General features: G+C 37.3%; 1 protein-coding gene across 15 annotated transcripts in view; it reads left to right on the forward strand.

Moving 5' to 3' along the window:
• The window catches only part of MTHFD2L (methylenetetrahydrofolate dehydrogenase (NADP+ dependent) 2 like), a 142,039-nt gene that overhangs the window by 82,532 nt on the left and 32,882 nt on the right, over positions 1 to 26,625 (forward strand). The window contains exon 8 of one of the 15 annotated variants that reach the window (XR_009601078.1): positions 1,670 to 1,747. The exons of 13 other annotated variants lie outside the window; for them this stretch is intronic. Coding sequence is in view for 1 of the 2 variants with exons in the window: in XM_060417211.1 (XP_060273194.1) it covers positions 1,670 to 1,905 (236 nt within the window). In the remaining variant the exon portion in view is untranslated. Of the gene's footprint in view, positions 1 to 1,669; positions 26,347 to 26,625 lie in introns of those variants that run through there. One more of the 15 variants, XM_060417211.1, reaches the window with a different exon arrangement.

A 26,625-nucleotide genomic window follows, 5' to 3' on the forward strand; every position in this document is an offset into this window, starting at 1 on the left:
AAGGGTTTTCCCCCTAAAACTTGAAGAGAGCTTTCATCGGGGCAGATGATCTCTTCAGGATCCATTCAGACTCTGATTCTTCTTCAGACCTTGTTTGGGGCTGTTCCACTTCACAGAGCCTTAATATGGCATTGCATCAGCACCGCTGACTCAGAGCTTACACCTGCAGAATTCAAAGGTAAGATAGGGAGGAGGCCGAGAAACATCTGAGAAATGATGACTGTCTTCAATGAAAGAATGAGAAAATGCTATCTCTTTGCTCTCTATTGTGGGTAGAAGTATGAGCCCTTCTTTGGTGAAGTCATCATTCCTGTGGTATATTCAGATTTGCGGTACTGCTGAATGTTTATCCCAAATGTATGGTCACTGGCAGAAAGTGAAATGATGTCAATAGATCTCTAGTCAGTCATTAGTTGTGGCCTTGCAATAACACCATGTATCTAATTAAAATACAAGAAACCAAAAAAAATTTTTTTAAATTCAGGGATGAAGTATCACATATCAACACTTGTGTAATAATCTGTACAGAGGTGGTGACTGAAGAGGAGGCTATGGAGAACCTGACTGTGCACCTAGCTACCTGTTTGAGGTGTGGCTTTGGTTCTAAAGGAGAGCGATGGGGAGGAAGGAGTCACTGTGCAGCCACACATCTCCTCAGGCAGCTTTCTGTGTAATTCCTTTCTTCTCACCCATTTATGTAGTCAGAGAAGTGTTTCCAGCCCTGTCTCCTCATCTTTCACCTAAGTGCATTTCCTCCCAAATTTATTTCTGATTTGATTAATTAATAATTGCTTATTTTAGAATGATTTACCTTTGTTACAAAACTTGAAGATTAATGAGTGCTATGTATGAGTGTGGGCTTTATGACTGTGGATGGAACAGATATAAATGTCATAGTTCTTCCCTGAGTGTGCAGATTGCAGACAGTCTTCTCTTAGTATATTACTAATGTGTGTGCTTTAAATCAAGATAGTAACATCAGGGATTGCATATTGCATTGGAAAAAAAGGGCAGGTACATTTCAATCATGTTTCTGTTGTATGTATTTCATAATTCATACTTACACTTATTTTAAAGATAAGTAGGAATATACCTTGTCTTTGACATACATACATACACACGCAAACCAAAGGACATGTAATATACATCTTTGACAAGATAGTTAGGACAGTCCTAAAAATAATGTGATACGTCATATCAGAATGAATGAGAAGCCCTCCTTATATACTGAGTATCATACATTCTTTTAGGTCACTAGGATATCACTCCAAATTTACTTCTTCTTGAATTTAAAAAAAAAAAAGTGCTTGAAGGACTTCCCCCCTCCTCTACTTTATGATACATTTTCTGATTTTTTTTACTGGAAACTCTGCAAAGGAGTACTTGAATGTCTCAAAAAGAACTTACAAGATGGCATTAATAATTATAGTGGGCACTAGAGGAGATAGTAAACTTGAGTACATTTCTCCAAATACAAATAATTAGACTTTAAAACTTGTTATAAGCTTGTGAACAGATAAGGTCTCAAAATACTACATCCAGGAGTTTAAAGAAAATTGTAAGGAGGTTTTCAGAGAAATATTCAAGGACATCCATCACAGATTTATTGATGACAGCAAAAAGTTTGAAGCCGCCTAAGTATCACCCTCCTGATTTAACTTATTTGCAGAGTACATCATGAGAAATGCTGGACTGGAAGAAACACAAGCTGGAATCAAGATTGCCGGGAGAAATATCAATAACCTCAGATATGCAGATGACACCATCCTTATGGCAGAAAGTGAAGAGGAGCTAAAAAGCCTCTTGATGAAAGTAAAAGAGGAGAGTGAAAAAGTTGGCTTAAAGCTCAACATTCAGAAAAAACAAAGATCATGGCATCCAGTCCCATCACTTCATGGGAAATAGATGGGGAAACAGTGTCAGACTTTATTTTTGGGGGCTCCAAAATCACTGCAGATGGTGAATGCAGCCATGAAATTAAAAGACGCTTACTCCTTGGAAGAAAAGTTATGACCAACCTAGATAGCGTATTCAAAAGCAGAGACATTACTTTGCTAACTAAGGTCCATCTAGTCAAGGCTATGGTTTTTCCAGTAGTCATGTATGGATGTGAGAGTTGGACTGTGAAGAAGGCTGAGCGCCGAAGAATTGATGTGTTTGAACTGTGGTGTTGGAGAAGACTCTTGAGAGTTCCTTGGACTGCAAGGAGATCCAACCAGTCCATTCTGAAGGAGATCAGCCCTGGGTGTTCTTTGGAAGGAATGATGCTAAAGCTGAAACTCCAGTACTTTGGCCACCTTATGAGAAGTGTTGACTCATTGGAAAAGACTGTGATCCTGGGAGGGATTAGGGGCAGGAAGAGAAGGGGACGACCGAGGATGAGGTGGCTGGATGGCATCACTGACTCGATGGACTTGAATCTGTTAACTCTGGGAGTTGGTGATGGACAGGGAGGCCTGGCGTGCTGCGATTCATGGGGTCACAAAAAGTCGGACATGACTGAGCGACTGAACTGAACTGAACTGAAACATCCAACAATTCAGGAATATTTAAGCTATAAGATGGTATAGCTATAAGAAGGAATTCCTATTACCAGTTATATTTTGAAAACTAATTATATGATTTATAGACAGGACCTAATGTCTATATAGATTTCTGTACAGAAATCTAAATAGAACCCCACAACACACACATATGAAAAACTTCAACTTGAGAAGAGTTGTTACCTCATGCTAATGGCTAATAAGTAAAACATAGATATTGATTCTTTATCTTTCTCTGAATTCTCCAAATAAATTCTTCAAGATGTACTGATTTCACAATTATAAAATAAAATAGAAAACATTAAGGTGATCCATTCCCCATCTGTGGCAAGATTCTGCCTGAAGTTCATGTTGTCTTCTGGGGCTGATAACCTTTTTATATAAACGAACATGGGAGTGCACTGTTCATTGCAGCACTAATTACAATAGCTAAGACTATTGGAAGCAACCTAGATATCCACTAGCAGGTGAATGGATAAAGAAGTTGAGATACATATACACAATGGAATATTAATCAGCTATAAAAAGGAACACATTTGAGTTAGTTCTGAAGAGGTGGATGAACTTAGGGCCTATTATACAGAGTGAAGTAAGTCAAAAAGAGAAAGACAAATACAGTATATTAACACATATTTATGGAATTTAGAAAGATGGAACCAACAATTCTATATGCAGGGCAGCAAAGGAGACACAGGTGTAAAGAACAGACTTTTGAACTCAGTGGGAGAACGAGAGGGTGATTTGAGAGAATAGCACTGAAATATATGTATTACTATACGTAAGATAGATGACCAGTGCAAGACCAATGAATGAAGCAGGGCATCCAAAGCCAGTGTTCTGGGACAACCTAGAGGGATAGGGTAGGGAAGGAGATGGGAGAAGGGTTCAGGATTGGGGGTACCCTATGTATACCTATGGCCAATTCATGTTAATGTATAGCAAAAGCCATCACAATATTGTAAAGTAATTATCCTCCAATTCAAATAAGTAAACTTTAAAAATTAAAAAAAAGAGCATGGAGTGGTGTAAAGCTGAGATGGCCTGTCCCCTGCAAAGTACCAAACATGTTAATTAAATGACTCTTCTTGAAAGAGGAAGAAATGAAAAGACAAGTGAATTAAATGGATAAATCATATGAGATATAAATTATATCTTCATAAAGCTTATAAAAACCAATGGGAAACTGAAAGATGCAGGGATGCTGAAATTGAGGGCAGTTTTTGCTTTTAAATCGGTTATCAAATATTCAGAAAAAAAATTTAGTGTTTTGTTTTGCTTGTTTGTTTTTTATCACGTGAAATTGCTTTATTTAAAACGATTCCATCTCCTGCATCCTGATAAACTCAGTTCTTGGTCATTAAGCAATGAACCCTTTTGATGTTAGGCCACATGAAATGTAACATGATTACATTAGTAAAACTGAAATGCTCAGCAAAGTATTTTATTTAAAAAGTATAACTGCCAAAAGAAGATGGAATGGGATGGGGAGGGAGGTGGGAGAGGGGTTTAGGATGGGGAACACATGTACACCCATGGCTGATTCATGTCATTGTATGGCGAAAACCACTACAATATTGTAAACTAATTAGCCTCCAATTAAAATTAAAAAAAAAAGAAAAGAAGATGGAATTTGGAAGTATTTCTACCCAATCGCTGAGAATTGTATTATCAGTAATATCCTGAGTTAAAGTTCCCAGAACTACAGTCTGTCTGTACCAGCATTTCAAATGAAGCAAACAGCATTCTATTACTACACAGAAGATAGAACAATCAGTCATTATAAATAAGTTGATTCAAGTCTATGGAATATTATCAGAATTACAGCCAAGACGGGGACTCCAGATCAAGCCAGTGTAGTAGTCTTTGTTTTGTTGCCTCCTCATTGTATGAAAAAGTCATCTAGTTCTCAAGTAGGACCAAGAAGGAGTAGGATGAGAGTCTGAGGGAAAGAGGTAGTAGGAAGGGAAAACCTCTACTTGCTCTCATTGGAGCCCCTGATTTCTCCCTTTGCCATTCTGTCTTGAACATTCCTTGCCACTGATGGTCTATCCTTTTGTCTCAAGGCCCTAGAGCTATCCAGATGCCATTAATACCATGTTCTTTTGTAGTCAGTCAAGGACAAATCCAGATTTCAACTGAAATAAGCTTTGTAACAAATAGAGGCACATTCATTTTTTGCCCCTGTATAAATAGTTTAAACCTTAGAGAAACCTATTTAGTTTCCAATTTATCTGACTCATCTCCAGCAGAAGCTATTCCTTGATATTTCTGAAAAAGCATGTACAGGGACATTAAGATTTTTTTCTATATGGTTAAATAATTAGTACTTCCTCATATGCCTGAGTATCATGGACATTATCTTTTAAAATATAGTGATGTTTTTCAAACAGACTTTTTTGGCCACTTAATTTTTTAATTGAAGGATAATTGCTTTACAGAATTTTGTTGTTTTCTGTCAGACATCAACAAGAATCACCCATAGGTACATCCATGTCCCCTCCCTCCCAAAACTCCCTCCCATCTGCTTCCCCATCCCACCCCTCTAGACTGTTACAGAGCCCCTGTTTGAGTTCCCTGACTTATACAGCAAATTCCTACTGGCTGTCTATTTTATATATGGTGTTGTAAGTGTCCATGTTACTCTCTCTGTACATCTCACCCTCGCCCTCCCCTGCTCCCGCCACGTCCGTAAATCTGTTCCCTCTGTCTGTGTCTCCATTGCTGCCTTGCAAATAAATTCATCAGTACTGTCTTGATTGCATATAAATGTGTCAGTATATGATATTTATATTTCTCTTTCTGACTTACTTCATTCTGTATAATAGTCTCTAGGTTTGTACACCTTCAAACAGACTTTAAAGTAACCTTTAAGTGGAGTGTTTCAGTATAGAATTTTCATCATTTTATTTAAATATTGACATTCATAATATTTATCTGTTATAATACAGATTGATATTTATTGAGCATTTCTAAAAATCATCACTTTTAAATCTCATAACACCCTTATGAAGTCAGTAAGTTTAATATCCTTATAGATGCAAAAAGTTGAGGTTTAAAGTGAACTGATTTGCCCATGATCATATGATGGAATGCCTGAACCAGGACTGGGAACCCCATCTGGATCTTGAGTCTTCAAAGCCCCTGATGTTGATTCTTCTAAAACCCCTGATGTTGATTCTTCATTCTGCTTTTGGCTATTGTTGTCATAATTTTGGAAAGCAAGATGTGCTTTCATTTTCTGTGTTTATTTGCTTTATGTTAACTGCAAGTGTTATAATAACTGAAGGAGCAGGCATCATGCATGCATAAATGTTTCTCAAGAATTTATAGCTATACTGGGTACATTCCACATTTTATTTATAGCATTTTTTAACGGAACTCAAGGGGCATATTTAAGCAAGACAAAAAACAAGCATGAGTTTAAATTTTCAAAGCTTGCAGAGTTATATCTACAATTCTATAACTCTCTGCAAGTTCATAACATTTCACATTTGTCTATTCAAATAGCAGAAAACTTGGCATTTTCCTTGTGTGAATATTTGTTACATCTTCATTCCAGTTCAGCTCTTACAAGACAGCCTGCCATATGTGTCCCTTTCATAATGCGTGGTGATGCTTAAGAGCACACTCTCACAGAGTGATGCTGACATTCTTTAGGAATCAGTAATCTGTTGAAAGGGGCAAAAATTATCCCTTCATCTCTGTGTCTTTTAGTCATAGACTCATATTTGTTTTTAGCAAAATATGTTCTCCAACTGGAAAAGTTTTAACTCCTGGTACATTTTTTGTGTGATTTCATGGCCAAGGAAATAATTTAGAACCCATATCAAATTTTTTAACCTATGGTTTATTCTTATATATTCCTTAAGTGTTTTCTCACCACCCAATGTCCTCATTAGGGATTTTGACCTGTAAACTCTAGATAGGAACTGGTTGGTACACCACTAATCCTAGAATAATTGTGTAAGGAAAAGGCTCTCTTCCCCTCCCCTGACCAAAGAGACGAAAAACAGTGCCTCACTAATTATGCCATTGCTTTCCTAGAATCAGCTGGAGATTATAGCCACATAATAATAGTAGCTACACAGGTAAAATTGAGACAATCTTGGTTTATTTATATGTGGTCCTGTAAGTCATACTTGTTTTTTACCCTAAAAAAAATAACTAGGGATATACACAAAATAAATTGAATTGCTAAAATTGTCAAAAGGGGATTAACAATGACATTTATTTAAAGAAATTTAATTATACCTTGACTTTTAAAAAAAGTTTGAAGCAACTTATAAAGACATTTTAGTTACATAGGAATAAGGTCACTTACGGTAACTTAACATCACTAAAGCTTGTTGTTGTCAGTCACTAAGTCGTGTCCAACACTTTGCAACCCTGTGGACTGCAGCACATCAGGCTTCCCCATCCTTCACTATCTCCCAGTTTGCTCAGATTCATGTCCGTTGAGTCGGTGATGCTATCTAACCATCTCATCTTCTGCCATCCTCTACTGTTTCCTTCAATCTTTCCCAGCATCAGGGTCTTTCCCAATGAGTTGGCTCTTCACATCAGGTGACCAAAGTATTGGAGCTTCAGCATCAGCATCAGTCCTTCCAATGAATATTCGGGGTGTCTACTAAACATCTTAAAGTAACAGATAAATCCTCAGAATTCTGACTAGTAAACCCAGAGTATTTTGTGAGATGTTTCCTTCTTCCTGGTAGTGAGGCAGAAAAGAACTTCCTCATGTCAAAAGAATATTCATAGCCCTGCAGTGCCAGCCAAGCCAATTAGAAGACCCAAATGAAAGAAACTACTCCAATAATGTTCTCTTTCCTTTTGGAAGTTCTTTCTGCCTCACTACCAAGAAGAAACATCTCGCAAAATACTCTGAGTTTATTGGTCAGAATTCTGAGAATTTATCTGTTACTTCAAGAGGTCTAGTAGGCGCTTACTGAACTTACTCACTTAACTTCCTCAGATTAAGTTTTCAACAAGAATCTAACTCCTTTTCACCAAGTTAAAGTACACAGAACAAAAGCCTTGGTGACTTTCCTGTTTTCCTTTGGGATTCCTTTTGCCTTTCTCCTCATTTAATTAGCATGCCACTTTCCAAGGACTGATGCCTGAAGCTAGTCTAGCTGCATTCATCCTTTCTCCCTTCATTTGCTTGACATATGTACTGAGTTCATACACGTTAGTGCCAGACGCTGTGTCACATGCTGGTTAGTTTCTCCCTCATGGAGCTTATAATCTACTCTAAACAAACATGTAACATGCAAATGTAATGGCAAAATTGTGAACTGTGTGAGAAAGTGCAGGAGCTGTGAGTACATCTGTGGAAGGAGACGTGGTTGGTACCAAGATTGGTATAGTCACAGAAAGCCTCACAGAGGAAGTGGCTATTTGACCATATGCTGGATTTAGTAATATTAGGCAAGAAAGACTGTCACAGTTTTCTTTTATAATTTTAACTAGGCACTTCATGTATATCTGGTATATTCTTATTACTGTGCATCTCAGGTTTAGAAGTCATCTTCCACACAGTGCATTTGAGTTCCCTGAGGACAGGGGCTCTGTGTGCTTCCCTTACTCTCCTGAATGTCAGCCTAGCATCTCACCACACTCCTGCTGGGCTGCATGGGAAGGGGGTTTATGGTAGGATAAAATACCGTCAAGAAATTTTGAAGCTTTCTCTAATCCATTTGTGTGGATTTTGTTCATTTTTTAAAATGAGTGTCGGATTTTTGGAGGGTACTTATTTTTATTACGTAGTTTTATTTGTTTGTTTTTAATAAGTTTTTTTTTAACCTCAAAAAATTATTCCCTTGATTTCCCTGCTTTCATATCAAGCCTCTTCAGAGTTCCATGCTCTGGATGTGTTTAGTGTTTCCAAATGAATGTGAATGTGTCGTCCTTAATTTTGTTTGGTACTTGCATCACAGAGGATGTTATAATCAGCTAGTTATTCTCCCAAAACAAAGCTTGTAGGCAAGGTAACAGACCCACCCATTAAATCCCTAAGAGAACAGAGAGCTTTTTTTTTTTTTCATTCTTACAAGGTGCCCATTCTTTCCTCACTTTGGCTTGTACACTGACCCCATTTATGGTAGTGGACTCTGTAAGGTTTGGCCCAAACATCATTTACTAACACTGTTGTTATACTTTATGGAAGACCAGGTTAGAAATAACACCATTCAGTTTGTTGACAGGTGTGACAGAGCAATCTTCTTGTTACTATCTGTCCCAACTGTTGTTACATGATGATTATATGTTAAGGTTGTGCCACTCTCTATTTGTGGGGGGTGGGGTCTCAAGTGAAGAGTGAGATCATTCATTGTATTCATCATCACAGTCTTTCCAAAGTGACGCAACCCTTAGATCAGACAGGTGGATGGAGTGGGGAGGTCTTTACTTGGTTATAAAGATAGATCTTTCTATTGGTCTTGATGGAAATGGATCTGAGTGCCCACTGGTCTGCTGTTGTTAGTGGAAAGGAAGATAGGAGAGTAAAGACTGGTGGTGGGAGAGTAAAGGCACTGGAGTGAATTGTGGTGAACTTGTACTAGCCATCTGAACTAGGTTATAGCTTGATTTCAAGCAAAGATAATTTTACAAAAGCATTGTCCTCTCTGTAAGCTTGACAGTTTCCAAAAACGTAATTTTTTTTCTCAGGAGAGCAATGATGATATTAATGAATAGGATTTGTAATACTGTAAAATAATATGTGACAACATTTAGAAGATCTTTCCTCCCCACTGGTACTTCTGTCGTGCCCATCCCTCCAAATCATTGGGTACATCCAGCCATAGCTTTTCCAAGAATTGAATATAATATAAAACTAGTTGTTTTTGACATTTTCAATGGAGAAACCAAGTCTCAATATTCAGGATACATCTGAACTGGAATGTTGACCAACTGGAACTGAACCAGCCTTTCTCTTAAGTGCATAGTGGGAAAAAAAAGTTTTTTTCCTATTATTTGACAATATGGCAAAACATTTTTAAAATTAATAAACATAGTTATTCTAGAAAACAAGAAAGAGAAGTCTCTGTAGAATAGAATAAGCATATAAAAGTTATAGAGAATACAAAACAATGGAGATTGTAAACAACATTAAAATTTATTTTTCTGAAAAGATTAACAAAAATTGTCAAAACTTTACCTAGGTTGACCAAGAGGGAAAAAAAAAAGAAAAGTGTCAAATTGCTAAAATCAAGAATGAAAGAGAAGACATCATTAACAACCTTAGAGAAACAAAAAGAAATTCTAAGGGAATACGATGGAAAACTATAATGGATGAATTCCTAGAAAGACACAGACAACCAGAGCTAACACAACGAGAAACTGAAAATCTGAGTAGACATTTAACAGTTTAGGAGATTGAATAAGTAGTTTAAAAACTTCCTCCCACAAAGAAAAGCCCAAGTCCGAATGACTTCACTAATGAATTCTACTAAATATTTAGAGGCAAATTAATGTCACTTCCTCTGAAACTTTCAAATATAGACAACATGGGGATATTTCCTATGAATCCAATATTATTCTGATACTGAAATAGAAACATCACAAAAAAGTACAGACTGATATTCCTTATATAGATCCAATAATCCTCAATGAAATACTAGCAAGCTGAATACAGCTATGAATAAAGAGGGTAACATATCATGACCAAATGGGGTTTGAAGTGAAGTGAAGTCGCTCAGTCGTGTCCGACTCTTTGCAACCCCATGGACTGTAGCCTACCAGGCTCCTCTGTCCATGGGATTTTCCAGGCAATAGTACTGGAGTGGATTGCCATTTCCTTCTCCAGGGGATCTTCCTGACCCAGGGATCGAACCTGGGTCTCCCGCGCTGTAGACAGATGCTTTACCATCTGAGCCACCAGGGAAGTCCCTAAATGGGGTTTACACTAGCAATATGTTTTACTTTAACATACAAAATCAATTAATGTAATGCACACCATCAACAGAATAAAGGAAAAAAGCTTTGTGATCATTTCATTAGACACAGAAGAAGCATTCAACAAAATGCAACATTCTTTCAAGATAAAGACACCCTTATAGCTCAAATGGTAAAGAATCTACCTGCAATGCCTGAGACCCAGGTTTGATCCCTGGGTCAGGAAGATCCCCTGGAGAAGCAAATAGCAACCCACTCCAGAAGTTTTGCCTGGAGAATTCCATGGCCAGAGGGCCTGGTGGGCTATAGTCCATAGGGTCACAAAAAATTTGTCACAACTGAGTGACGAACACCCACAACAAACTAAGAATAGAAGAAAGTTTCTCAATTTGATAATAGGCATTTTAAAAAATTCCATGCTTAAATCATACCTATTGGGGAAAGACTGAATATCTTCCCCCTAAAACCAAGAATAAGACAAAGATGACAATTCTTACCACTTTTATTCTATATTGTACTGGAGGTTCCAGCAAGTTCAAGAAGTAATAAAAAACATTCATGTTGGAAAGGAGGAAGTAAAATTATCTCTTTTTGCAGATGACACGATCTTGCATACATAAAATCCTAAATAATCCACTAAAAATTATTAGAACCAATAAATGAGTTTAATAGAGCTTCAGGATACAAGATCAATATATAAAAATCAATTGTATTTTTATACATCAGTGATGAATAAACTGAAAACAAAACTAAGAAACAATTGCAGAAAGAATAAGCACTCAGGAATAAACTTAACAAAAAGAATGGAAAATATCCTACCCCGAAAAGTAACAAAACATTTTTGAAGAGAATTAAAGATCACATTAAGAAGCAGAGACATCATTTTGCCAACAAAGGTCCATCTAGTCAAGGCTATGGTTTTTCCAGTAGTCATGTATGAATGTGAGAGTTGGGCTATAAAGAAAGCTGAACGCCAAAGAACTGATGCTTTTAAACTGTGGTGTTGGAGAAGACTCTTGAGAGTCCCTTGGACTGCAAGGAGATCCAACCAGTCCATCCTGAAGGAAATCAGTCCTGAATATTCATTGGAAAGACTGATGTTCAAGCTGAAACTGCAATACTTTGGCCACCTAATGCAAAGACCTGACTCATTTGAAAAGACCCTGATGCTGGGAAAGATAGAAGGCAAGAGGAGAAGGGGACGTCAGAGTATGAGATGGTTGGATGGCATCACCAACTCTATGGACATGAGTTTGAGTAAATTCCAGGAGTTGGTGATGGACAGGGAGGCCTGGCGTGCTGCAGTCCATGGGGTCACAGAGTCGGACACGACTGAGCAAGTGAACTGAACTGAAAGATCACATAAATACAAAGAAAAAGGTCCCCTATTCATCTCATGCTTCATAATTTTCCATATGATTTTTAGGATTAAGTTGTCAACTTCTGAAAAAAGTCTGTTGGAATTTTGACAATTTCTCTGAATCTGTAGAATACGTAAGGGATATTGGCAATCTCCATGGTTTAAGTCTTTTAAACCAGTAGTTCTAGAACAACTGGATATCCACATAGGCAAAAGAATGGAGTTGGACTGCTTTCTCATACTATACATAAAATTAAGTCAAGATGGATCAGAGACCAAACATAAGAGCTAAAGTTATAAAACTCTTTGAAGAAAATATTGCAGTAAATCTTCATAACTTTGGACTAGTTACTAGTTAACTATTACACCAAAAACACAATCAACAAAAGAAAAAAAGATAAATTGAATTTCATAAACAATTTTTAAAAACTTTATTCCTCAAAGGTTATCATCAAGATAATAAAAAGACAACCCAAAGAATGTGAGAAAATATTTGCAAATCAAATATCTGATAATATTTATACCCAAAATAAACAAAGAACTCTTACAGTTCATCAATGAAAAAACAAATAAGCTAATTCAAACATGGACAAATGATTTGAACAGAGACGCTTCCAAGAAGTTAAATAAATAATAAAATCACATGAAAAGGTGATGACTATCATTATCATTAGGGAAGTGCTAACCAAAACCAAATGAGATAACACTTCATACCCACCAAGGTCACTATCAAAATTTCAGATAATATCAAGTGTTGCAAAGAAAGTAAAAATTGGAATCTATATATATTCCTTATTTAAGTATAAAATGGTTTAGGAAATTATCTGGCTGTTCACAATGTTAAATATGGAGTTTCCATATGACTCCATAATTCCACTCCTAGATATATACCCCAAGAAAATGAATACACAACCCCACACAAAACTAGTACACAAATACAACACCATAGTATGATTCCCTTTATATAAAATAACCTGAATAAACAAATCCATAGAGATAGAAGTAGATTAATAATTAACTGGGACTGGGGAGGCAGGGAGAATTGGGGAGGGACTGCTAATGGATAAAAGGATGATGAAAATGTTCCAAAATTGATTGTGGTGAGAAACACACAATTTTGTGACTGGTGATGAATACTAAAAACCACTGAATTGTAGAATTTAAATGGGTGAATTGTACATCATTAAAGCATCTAAGAAAAAAATGCTATGCACAGAAATTCCTTGGGGTTAATTGTGGTGCATACATAATTCAGAATTTCTTCCAAATGAGATGAGATGTTCTGCCAATTGAAGCAGAGCAGTGGTTGTTAAAATTTACAAGTTTAAAAAAATGCATATACATATGTACAGCTATCTATATATTTCTATTTGCTCATCATAGATATTATAGAAATTTTGAAATTTTAATTTTTTAGTCAGAAAACTAAGTGTACTAGAGTGGAGTTAAAATTCTGAAGATGAATCATCTAAATTTTGTTTGCATTTTATTCATAAGCAATTGGAAATTTCAAATATAAGTATTCAATGAGTGGAATAACAAAACTCTGCAGGTTTTACTGCACTTACATGCATTTATTATAAACCATATTTTATTGAAATATAGCTTTATGTAAGAAAAATTAAATATGAAATATCTCAAGCTGTATGCACACCTAATCTTTAAATTCTATAATTAAAATTTGGAATATCTCAATTAATGGTATGAATCATTTGATAGAGCTCATATTTTCAATAGGATAAATTTATAATCTGTATTAGAATACACAAAAATTTTCATAGATGTATGTAAAGTAGCTATTAGGATCAAAATTAGGGAAAGGAAAAAGAGAGATGGCACAAAAAGTAAAATCAGGAAATATAACTGAGACAGTAGGACATTTTAAAATTATATAGTCTTATGCCATTAAATTTTAAAACCAAGATTGATACTTAAAACCTGGATAACATGTTAAAACCAGAGAATGGAATCCCTGAGGATTCAGTGGTTAAGATTCAGTGCTTTCACTACTGTGGGCACAGGTTTGATCCCTGGTTGGGGAACTAAGATCCTCCTAGCTGTGTGGCATTACCAGAAATAAATAAATAAGTAAAATAAAATAAAATTTAAAAAACTGGGGAGGAGAGATGAGGAATGACCAAAATTGTCCCAAGACAGAGAAAATCTGATTAAGCTGCTGCTGCTGCTAAGTCACTTCAATTGTGTCCGACTCTGTGCCCCATAGATGGCAGCCCACCAGGCTCCACCATCGCTGAGATTCTCCAGGCAAGAACACTGGAGTGGGTTGTCATTTCCTTTTCCAATGCATGAAAGTGAAAAGTGAAAGTGAAGTCGCTCAGTCGTGTCCGACTCTTCGTGACCCCATGGAGTGCAGCCTACCAGGCTCCTCCATCCATGGGATTTTCCAGGCAAGAGTACTGATTAAGCTACTAAGTATAAAATAAATTGAATTGGTAAACAGTTCTTCATATTAAAATAATAAGTACTAGATGGACTGGGGATAACTTCAGAAAGAACTTTTAATTCTTTAAAGAATAAGTAATTATGTCTTATGTAAACTTAGTATGGAAAAAGAAGAGAGGAAGAGGAGGTGGAGAAGGTGGGGGAAGGGGACAAAGAGAGAGAAGAAACATTACCCATTTTAATTTATAAGATCACTGATGGGGCTTCCCTGGTAGCTCAGTTGGTAAAGAATCCACCTGCAATGCAGGAGACCCTGGTTTGATCCCTGGGTTGGGACGATCCCTGGTTTGGGAAGATCCCTGGAGGAGGGCATGGCAACCCTCGCCAGTATTCTTGCCTGGAGAATCCCCATGGACAGAGAAACCTGGTGGGCTGCAGTCCCTGTGGTCGCAAAGAGTCGGACGCAACTGAGAGATTAAGCATGCACGCATAATACTGATATCAAAACAGGACAAAGGTGACGGGAATTAAAAAAAAACTTTGTCTAGTTTTACTTATGAATATTAGTAAGTTTACAATGGTATTAAAAGAATATGACAAGAATTCGGATTCTTTAAAACTATATTACCATTAAAAAAATTGAATTCTTTAAACTATATTACTACCCAGCTTTCCAGGTGCCACTAGTGGTAAAGAATGCCTGCCAATGCAGGAGGCATAAGCAACACAGGTTCGATTCCTGAGTCAGGAAGATCCCTGGAGGAGGGCATGGCAACCCACTCCAGTATTCTTGCTTGGAGAATCCTATGAACAGAGGAGCCTGGTGAGCTACAGTCCATAGAGTTGCAAAAAGTCAGACAGGACTGAAGCAACTTAGCACACATGCACCATTACTCTTATAACCTCAAAAAATGTAGAAAAAGTATTTATAATAGTCAACACTTATTTGTGATTTAATAAAACAGCAGCAAAGAAACAAGTTTTTAAAACAATCATTCCGAGCTAGGAATGAAGAAAATTTTCTTAATCTAATGAATGTTATCAGTCGAAAATAAATAGAGAAAAAAATCCTCAATTTTGAAATACTAGAATTATCCCCATTCATTTAAGGATAAAACACAGAAAACAACTATTTATTTGATTTTTTCCTGGTGCTCTGTCATTTTCCCTTTATTCTATTGATCAGATTTCTATGGCCAGGCTCAGATTCAAAGCATGGAAAAAAGACTCCACTTCTTAAATAAAGGAACCACAAAGTCATGTTGACCTAAAACAAAGAGACTGACAGTTATTTCTCCAGCAAAAATGGATTTATTCAGGATCAAGGAATTGCGATTTGTGGTCTTCAATGACTCAGTGACTAAACAACAACAACAACACATAATGTTGTACTATTCCTATGAAACTATTCCAAATTGCCACTGGATAAACACATTGCCAGCCAGTAGATAATGACCTAGGCTACCCATCTCCTCCAGACTACTCTGTTTTGATTTTGCTAACTGATGATTTGAGCTGCATGTATTCTCTCTTCCTGTGCTGTTAACTCCCATTTTTGTTTTAAATTCACAAACAAGAGCTAGCCTTTGAAATCCTATCCCCCACTACCCGGAGCCCCAGTTAAAAGCAGAGCCCCAGTTACATGCTCTCTCACTCTCTTTCGCTTTACCTGTGACGTCACTGACTATGTGCCCCAAGTGTGTCATGTAATTTCCAGCTCCTGTGTCAATAAGCCTTTTTTAAAATTTCTTAATTTAAACGTTATTGCTGATGGCATCTTACAATCCTAAGAACCAAAAGAGCAGGTTCAGCCACAGCATTGTTATCAATAGGCCAAGACCAACAAGCAACAAGATGGAAGAAGGGAAGGTCTAAGACTGTGTACAAATGAAATAACAGAATTATGAAAAAAATAATTTGTGTTTCCAAAATATCAGCCTCATTTATATACATTATTTAGACTATCTGGCTTTTGGGAGCTATGTTTTTAAGCAAAAGGAACTAAACTCACTGGCTTTCAAAGTGAACTCTTGGGAACCTAAGGAGCTGGTGCTCCCCCAATCCTACCTTTTTTTTTTTTTTCTTTCAGTGAGTGCATCTGTCCTTGCTTTGATCATTTTACATGTGAGCTTGGTAAACATTTTTCCTGTAAAGAAAGGACGAAGAAGTGTTTGAATCTTATTCCATTTGTATGCTCTGTAGACCCCATGGAGATTGGCAGTGTAGACCCTTTGAATTGATGCTTTCACACTGTGGTGGTAGAAAAGACTCTTGAGAGTTCCTTGGACTGCAAGGAGATCAAACCAGTCAATCCTCAAGAAAATCAACCCTGAATCTTCATTGGAAGGATTGATGCTGAAGTTGAAGCTCCAGTACTTTGGCTACCTAATGTGCTAACTCATTGGTAAAGACTGATGCTGGGAGAGATTAAGGGCAGGAGGAGAAGGGAACAACAGAGGATAAGATGGTGGGATACACTGACTTAAAGGACCTGAGTTTGAGTAAATTCCAGGAGGTGATGATGGACAGGGAGACCTGGTGTGCTGCAGTTCATGGAGTCACAAACAGACACGACTGAGTGAACAACCTGTTGTCCCAATTGTCCTCCAACCTCCACCCATGCCTCCAATGCACCAGTGTCTATTTGAAAGGAACATGGTTTTAATGCGAGAAAGAAAAGAGAAGCATGCATCTCACCCCCCAAGAGGTCCACTGGACTTTGCAGCACAAAGGTTCAAGGTAAAAGCTGGTATCAATGATCAGGTCTTAGAAAAGACCATCATTCTGGGAAAGACTGAAGGCAGGAGGGAAGGGGATGACAGAGGACCAGATAGTTGGATATCATCACCAACTCAAGACATGAGTTTGAGCAAGCTCCAGAAGACCGTGAAGGACAGGGAAGCCTGGCATGCTATAGTCCATATGGTCGCAGAGTCAGACATGACTGAGCAACTGAACAACAACAAGAACAAAATTGCTCATGTAACTACTCATGAGCAATTCTAAGAGTTTCTGAAAACAAAGGGATTCCATATCCCTAGAGAATCAAGTATGGCACAGAGCAGAATCCTACTGGTCCTCAGCTCTGTAAGGAATTCAAGGCTGGTCTAGCACCCCAAGGATTAGAAGCTTTAGAAGTATCCAGAGATTGCCCTAGGTACAAACATTACTCTCCTGACAGGCATCATAGTCAAACAGGTATCAAAATAGCCAGATAGGAAGCCAGGGAAAAAGAGAAAAAAGAGGACATGTTCTGTGGTCATTGTCACTGATTCACTGGCTTATAACCCACTTCTTGGGGATTCCTAGAAGTAACAGAAGGACTCTTTGGGGAAGACACTGAAGTACTCTCACTACTAATATAGTCTGTATTCAGCTAGGATGCATTTAGCCATCATACTACTGTCTCCAAAACAAATACTGTTGAACATGGTTTTTTCTCATCTAGACAGAAACATATACATTCACACAAATTCCATTGTAATTGCTCTTGTTATTTATGTAGTAGGACAACTTCCAGCTGAAGGAGTGATGCATCTGAATAAGCATTTCCATGGTGTTACTTTTATATTTGAATAAGAATTCTGGTTTTGTTCCCAGTCTCACCTCTGACTCATCATTGTGAAACCAAGAAATCAATTAGCCTCTCAGCACCTCAAAATCTCTCTTCTGTGAATGAGGATAATGGGTAACCTTCTCTTGCTTCACTGAATTGTTGTAAAGTTTAATTAGATAATGTTCGCACAGCCCTTTGAACTCTACTAATTAAATTGATGTGTAAATATGGTGCTTCTTTTTATCAGGATGCCTTGACTGAGCCATTTCATAAAGAAAGATGACTGTGATAGGAGGAGTCATAGGGAAAAAAATTACTTTAAAAAAAATTCTTGTGAACTAAATTCTGAGATTGTCAAATAACCATGTGAAATCATGTGAAAATACCTAGTTGGGGTTCTAAGGATATGGCCTCTACTTACTCAAGGAGTGTTGGTTTTACCTTCATATAAAAGTAAACAGTTCCTAGGGTGTAGAATTATGTCCTGTTTATACTTTAAATAATGCTGTTGTTTTTCTAAGTGCTATATTTATCCAGTATATTTTGCTAAAACAGCATTGGTTGTTTATTTCATATTTGTCATATAAGGGACCAAAAAATAACAGATTTGAAATAGCCTAATAAACTTATAACCTTTGAAATAGTGTGATTCTGTGTAAACCATCCATTGGTTAGTCTGCTTATCAATAAAAGAGATTTCACCCACAACAACAGAGAAATCTTAGATGAATCAAAATCTTACTAAATTTTCTGATGAGAATGCTGTTGCTGCTGCCACATCGCTTCAGTCGTGTTCAACTCAGTACAACCCCATAGACGGCAGCCCACCAGGCTCCCCCGTCCTTGGGATTCTCCAGGCAAGAACACTGGAGTGGGTTGCCATTTCCTTCTCCAATGCATGAAAGTGAAAAGTGAAAGTGAAGTCGCTCAGTCGTGTCCGACTCCTAGCAACGCTATGGACTGCAGCCCACCAGGCTCCTCTGTCCATGGGATTTTCCAGGCAAGAGTACTGGAGTGGGTTGCCATTGCCTTCTCCACTGATGAGAATAGTTCACTCTAAAATAATTATCCCAATTATTTTCGAAATTTGCATTCATAAAGACCTTTTGTTTCTGTCAGAAATAACTTCATAGATGGATTAATTCGCTTGTGGTAAAAAAAAAATCATAAGCCTACCTCCATAAACCTATCTCAGGCTTTAGTATGTAATTTTATTTATAAGTTAGAATTTTTAAAAAATTAATTTATTTTTAAAGGTTACACCCCATTTATTGTTATTATAAAATATTGGTTATTTTCTCTGTGCTGTACAATATATCCCTGTAGCTTATTTTCTACATCACAGTGTGTATCTCTTACTCTCCTACCCCTATCTTGTCCCTCCCTCTTCCTTCTCCTCACTGTTAACCACTAGTTTGTTCTCTATATTTATTTCTGCTTTCTTTTTGCTGTATTCACAAGTTTGTTGTATTTTTTAAATTTCGCACATAAATGCAGTATCATACAGTATTTGTCTTACTCTTTTGAAGTATCTCACTTAGCATAATACCCTCCAAATCCATCCATATTACTACAAATGACAAAATTTCATTCTTTTTTTATGGCTGAGTATTATTCCTCTGTGTGTGTGTGTGTGTGTGAATGTGTGTATATCACATCTTCTTTATCCATTCACCTGTTGATAGACACTTACGTTGCTTCTGTATCTGGACAATTGTAAATAATTTTGGTATAAACATTGGAGTGTGTTATCCTTTCAAATTACTGTTTTTTTTCAGACATATACCTAGGAGTGTAATTGCTGGTTCTATTTTTAATTTTTTGAAAAACTTCCATTCTGTTTCCCCAGTGGCTACATCAGTTACATTCCCACAAACAATGTACAAAATTCCCTTTTCTACACATCCTTGCCAACAATTTGTTATCTGTGTTCATTTTATGATAGCCATTCTGACAGGTGTGAAGTGATATCTCACTGTAGTTACGATTTGCATTCCGTTAAGGTTTAGTGATGTTGAGCATCTTTTCATGTGCCTATTGGCTACTATCTTCATGTCCCTTTGGAAAAATGTATATTCAGGTTTTCTGCCCACTTTTTAATTGTTTTTTTTTTATGTTAAGCTGTATTGATATGTATTAATATGGGCTCTTTAATGTATGTTCAATATTAACTCCTTATCAGTCATATCATTTGCAAATATTTTCTTCCATTGGGTAGGCTGGTGTTTTTTTGTCAATGGTTTCCTTTACTGTGCAAAATATTTTGGGTTTAATTAGGCCCCTTTTGTTTATTTTTGCTTTTATTTGCTTTGATTTAGAAGACAGATCCAAAAAATATTACTACAATTTATGTCAGAGTGTTCTGCCTACGTTTTCCTCTAGGAGTTTTATGGGTTTTGGTCTTAAATTTAGGTCTTTAATAAGTTGTTGTTGTTGTTGTTTTTACTGAAGTCTTTCATTCATTTTGAGTTTATTGTTATACATGGTGTTAGAGAATGTTCTGACTTCATTCTCTTATGTGTTCAGTTCAGTTCAGTTCAGTCGCTCAGTCGTGTCTGACTCTTTGCGACCCCATGAATCGCAGCACACCAGGCCTCCCTGTCCATCACCATCTCCCGGAGTTCACTCAAACTCACATCCATCGAGTCGGTGATGCCATCCAACCATCTCATCCTCTGTCGTCCCCTTCTCCTGCCCCCAATCCCTCCAGCATCAGAGTCTTTTCCAGTGAGTCAACTCTTCGCATGAGGTGGCCAAAGTACTGGAGTTTCAGCTTTAGCATCATTCTTTCCAAAGAACACCTGGGGCTGACCTCCTTCAGAATGGACTGGTTGGATCTCCTTGCAGTCCAAGGGACTCTCAAGAGTCTTCTCCAACACCACAGTTCAAAAGCATCAATTCTTCGGCGCTCAGCTTTCTTCACATTCCAACTCTCACATCCATACATGACCACAGGAAAAACCATAGCCTTGAATAGACGGACCTTTGTTGGTAAAAAATGTCTCTGCTTTTGAATATGCTATCTAGGTTGGTCATAACTTTTCTTCCAAGGAGTAAGTGTCTTTTAATTTCATGGCTGCAATCACCATCTGCAGTGATTTTGGAGCCCAGAAAAATAAAGTCTGACACTGTTTCCACTGTTTTCCCATCTATTTCCCATGAAGTGATGGAACCAGATGCCATGATCTTAGTTTTCTGAATGTTGAGCTTTAAGCCAACTTTTTCATTCTCCTCTTTCACTCGCATCAAGAGGCTTTTTAGTTCCTCTTCACTTTCTGCCATTAAGGGTGGTGTCTTCTGCATATCTGAGATTATTGATATTTCTCCCAGCAATCTTGATTCCAGCTTGTGCTTCTTCCAGCCCAGCGTTTCTCATGATGTACTCTGCATAGAAGTTAAATAAGCAGAGTGACAATATACAGCCTTGATGTACCCCTTTTCCTATTTGGAACCAGTCTGTTGTTCTGTGTCCAGTTCTAACAGTTGCTTCCTGACTTACATATAGGTTTCTCAAGAGGCAGGTCAGGTGGTCTGGTATTCCCATCTCTTTCAGAATTTTCCACAGTTTATTGTGATCCACACAGTCAAAGGCTTTGGCATAGTCAATAAAGCAGAAATAGATGTTTTTCTGTAACTCTCTTGCTTTTTCGATGATCCAGCGGATGTTGGCAATTTGATCTCTGGTTCCTCTGCCTTTTCTAAAACCATCTTGAACATCTGAAAGTTCATGGTTCACATATTGCTGAAGCCTGGCTTGGAGAATTTTGGGCATGAATTTACTAGCGTGTGAGATGAGTGCAGTTGTGTGGTAGTTTGAGCATTCTTTGTCATTGCCTTTCTTTGGGATTGGAATGAAAACTGACCTTTTCCAAGCTGTCCAGTTTTACCAGCACCATTTATTGAAGAGACTGTCTTTTCTCCATTATAGATTCTTGCTTTCTTTGCCATAGATTAATAGACCATAAGTGCATGGGTTTATTTCTTGGCTCTCTAATCTGTTCGTTGCTCTACATGTCTGTTTTTGTATCAATACCAGGCTGTTTTGATTACTGTAACTTTCTAGTATAGCCTGAAATTAGGTAGGGTGATTCTTCCAGCTCTGTTCTTTCTCAAGATTGTTTTTGCATGCTAGAAATTTTTACTGATGATATTATTAGTGTGCAACAATGAAATTTCATGTTACTGAATATCCTAGAATATAGAGTTGATATGTTTTATTAGGAATTTAAAGAACTGATATAAGAGTTTTGAAAATTGCTAAATATAAAGGAGGGAGTTTGCAATAACAAATATTTATATAAAATCTAACAGCTATTTTATTGTACTTATAATGTTTCTTATTACCTATTTACTTGAGGAATACATCTGCTGATAGGCCAACATAGCCTAAAAGTATTTTGAATTTTTAGAAACTTAAAATTCAGTTTCTGAGTCACATCTTCTAAAATATATGTTCTTCTGCAAGTCTTCCTTTGAATGATAAGAATATAATTACAGGAAAATTTCAGATTGTTTAGATCCCGATAGAGGATTTTGTAAAAGTATTAGGATGACTTAGTAAACTCCTGGGTATAACAATAGCCCAGATATGTATATTTTTGATATTTCCAGAAGAAGGCCAATAACTATTGATTATTATGATCTAAAAGAAATCATAATAGTCAATTATGATTAACACTACAGAAAGGACACTACAGGAAACAAAATACAGATCTAAACTAGAACATATTGTCTCAGGAGACACAAGGATAAAACAGAATTTGAGGTTGCTACTACAGGGAACTGGGGAATGAATATTCTATTTATGGATCTGAGACTCTGAATGATTCTATATCCTCAACCCATTGGTGTTTTTACCTAGAAGGACAGGAGTTTTAAGAACCAGTCCATTTTCTATTAGTTTTGGTCTGTCTTTAGCTTGTGCTTAAAGAGAATATTATGTATCAGAGTCACCTGAAGAAGTGTTAAAATGCAGAGTCCTGGGCCATATCTGGCCTGCTGACTCAGGACACAGGCAGTCTAACAAGCTCCCCAGGTGAAACTCACTAAAACTTAAGAACATCTCAACAAAAGTGCTTTTCTCACTAGATAGAGGTTTAGATAGAAGTTGAGTCCCATTAATGCCGCCAATATTATAGAAGTGTTACCCACAAGAACTCTAGCATTTCTTTGAGTTCTTCAATTTGAACTTGATTTAGACACAGTAAGTCTAAGTTAATATGCCAGTTAGTTGAGACCTCATTATGAATAGGAAGTCCTCAGAGTTTTCAGGAAAGAGACTATCAAGAAATCACTTAATTTGTTGATGATTCCACTTTCAGCATACATCTGTCCCTATCAAATTAGCAAGTGTGGGGTCACTGAGGAGCCAAGACCGCACTTCTGCTCTCAGCCAGGACATGTGGAATGTCTGAGTATTCTTAAACACCCACCACCTGAGTGGTCTGTTTACTCCAAGGGAGATGTTGAATTAAATAGCAAAGTTTAAGACTAATAAAGTAGTGCCCAGATCAAGCAAAAGGTTGCCTTCTAACATTATGAGAAAATTCTCCTTGTGAATATTCAAGGATAAAATGAGAGACTGGGCATTTGATTCCTTTTCCTCCTCCTCTTCTTCCTCATAGGGAGTGTCTAATTGTTTTATCTGAGTCTTATTCTTTGTTCTCATGTTCTTTTAAAAACGCTCAGTAAAGTTCTGGATGTCTATCAGTGGGTCTATTATTCCATTCTAGTTTTTCTAGGATGTTTTAAATTATAGATTTTAAATTCTAAATGTTTCTAGTGTATTAAACTTTCTATTTCAGGCTTAAAGGTATTGGCAGAAAGTTAGCAGAGAGCTCATTACATCTACAGCAGGAGTTACTTATGAGAACTGTCTAAAGGTATTAAAGAACTTGTCTGAATTCTCCAGTGGATGGTTCCTTTCTTTGTTTGTAAGACAGAATCAGCATTCAATCTAAGCTCATAGGAGGGGATAGTTTCCAAAAGACCTTGTCTAATATGCACAACTTTTCTAAATTCTTCTGATTTCTTATGCAAATTGGGTTCTTTGAATCCTATCTTTCCATCCAACTCTTTAATAACAGAACACATGTGTACTATTTGATATACACTTGAGGGTACTGAATTATTGACTCCTAAAACTATTTCTAGTTCCTCTGCAAATTTTATCACTTGGCTTGTTGGCTCAGTATGAGACTAGGCCTTAAAACAACGCAATTTTCCCTGTTTCTGATGGTGAGGGGAGGGGTGGTTAATTGTATGAAGTAATTGCACTTTGGAGATTTTTCTAGCCAGTTAGGAGGTAAAAGGAACAAGTCAGAGGAAGTGGATAAAGTTAAGCTGGGGGAAGATAAATAATAAGATAAGAGCTATTTGATTTGTACCAAGACTTGGAAGACTCTAAAAGAGATCATTTTTAGTTTTTCACTTTTTGTTTGCTTCGGTGAAGACATATTTTAAGGGGACAATTTTAGAATCTAAATGCCTCAGATACTCCCTCTGAAACATTAAAAAAAAAAAATGCAGAACATTGGATATTTGGGATGCCGTGCTAATGCTAAATCACTTCAGTTGTATCCAACCCTTTGTGGTCCAATGGGCTGTAAGCCTGCCAGGTTCCTCTGTCTGTGGAATTCTCCAGACAAGAACACAGGAGTGCGTAGCCATTCCCTTCTTGAGAGGATATTCCTGACCTAGGGATCGAACCCAGGTCTCCTGCACTGCAGGCAGATTTTTTATCATCTTAGCCAAGGGAACAAGTGAGCTGAGGCAAAACTTATCCATAGGATTTTCCAAAATTCAAAAGACACTTTCCAAATTTTTCAGTCTTCAGGGTCAGTTTGAATAATGGATTTATCTACCTTACCCACATTGCCTCCCTGTGAACTCTTCCTTTATAGATATACAACAAAAGATGACAGCGATAGAGACAAATTGTGTTGTAAGTAATAGCACTGACTTCCACCAAAGATAAAAGTTATTTAACTGAACATATAATCAAAGGATGGAGAAGGCAATGGCACCCCACTCCAGTACTCTTGCCTGGAAAATCCCATGGACAGAGGAGCCTGGTAGGCTGCAGTCCATGGGGTCACTACTAGTCAGACATGACTGAGTGACTTCACTTTCACTTTCCACTTTCATGCATTGGAGAAGGAAATGGCAACCCACTCCAGTGTTCTTGCCTGGAGAATCCCAAGGACGGGGGAGCCTGGTGGGTTGCCATCTATGGGGTTGCACAGAGTCGGACACGACTGAAGTGACTTAGCGGCAGCATAATCAAAGGATTCCTAAAATGAGTTTCTTATTTAAAGAAGACAAAATAAACTCAGCATTTGGGGACTTTTAAAGAAAAGAAATCAGAGTTGGAACTCAATGCAAGACTTACCTCATCATCCCAGTCACAGAGGCCGACAGCTCCCTGTACCAGGAAGAGGCTCAAAGGGCCAAAGAGGCAACCATGGTTCCAACTTGAGTTCCTGGACCATAGCCAAGAGAAGTTCTTGATTAGATTTTCACAGATCCCCAGTACTGTTGAACACTGGTTTCCCCCAGATGTCATCCAAACAATCCATCAATAAGAGAAATCTAAGTTAGGTTAGAGAAACATGGGAGAACACTATCTTGACAGTCCCTTAGAGGCAGTAGTGTGCTGGAGCTAACTCTTATTAGCCTGAGAAGGATTCTGAACATCTCTTCCCAATTCCATGTTCAGTCATGTCACCATGGTAACTTGAAGTCAGCCATGATAGGACTACTTATACCAAAGAAATCATCAAATTCTACAAGTCAGAAATCGCTGCCCCCCCACCCCCACCCTACACCAGCCCCAGTGAGCTACTTTACCTTAGTAACATCTTAGGGTGTAGAAGCAAAGTTGGAATATTTAGGATATGTTGAAGTTTGTTTTGGGGGTTTCCCTGGTGGCTCAGATAGTAAAGAATCTGCCTGCAATGCAGGAGATGTGGGTTTGATTCTTGGATGGGGAAGATCCCCTGGAGATGGAAATGGCAACCCATTCCAGAATGCTTGCATCAAGAATCCCATGGATAGAGGAGCCTGGTGGGCTACAGTCCATGGGGTTGCAAGAGATTAAGCTTGAAGTTTGTTTTAAGGCAAGTCTCTTAATAAGAGATTTTCAGTAGGATTAGGTAAAGATCATAATATAAAAGTTTAGGGTTGAAGACACAACAAGGAGAGGATTTAAAGCAAGGATTTCCAGGTCTCAAAAATTTTGATACTATCTGTTGAGATGTCAAACAGTTTGATGTTAATTAGAATAAGTCTTTTGATGTGTTCCTGAGACAATAAAATTGCTTAAAATTTTTATCTTTCTGAGCAAGAGTTTCCTAGAGTAATAAAGTTGCATTGATAAAGATAATGAAATAATAAAGTTATGTCAATATATAGAGTAAGTTATGTGGCTGTGGATGGTTTTGGTTCTCACATATAATGCTTGAGTCTTCAAATTATATGAGAATTAAGGATAAGTTTCTATGGAACTATCACATCAAAAAGAAAAAGCTCATAGGAAATATTCACTTGAAACTCCTGTTCATTTTCAGCTTTAACAAAAAAGCAAATAAAAATTTTTCTGACTTCACATTCTGCTAGTATCTAAAGTCTTTTTTGGACTAATATCTAAAATCAGTCCATGGGGTTGCAAAGAGTCAGACACAACTGAGTGACTGAACTGAACTAGACTGAAAGTCTTTTCCAAATGTTTAAATAGTTTTTAATATGCCACTTTATCAAATGATAATAATTTAATTTAAATATATTGCATTTGTTTATTTGGAGAACCAAACACCTCATATCTAAGAAATTTCTTTTCAGTGTCTTTTAAGGTAAAATTAATGAACAACTTT

Source organism: Ovis aries, chromosome 6 (assembly GCF_016772045.2).
Source record: "Ovis aries strain OAR_USU_Benz2616 breed Rambouillet chromosome 6, ARS-UI_Ramb_v3.0, whole genome shotgun sequence".
Classification (NCBI taxonomy): domain Eukaryota; kingdom Metazoa; phylum Chordata; class Mammalia; order Artiodactyla; family Bovidae; genus Ovis; species Ovis aries.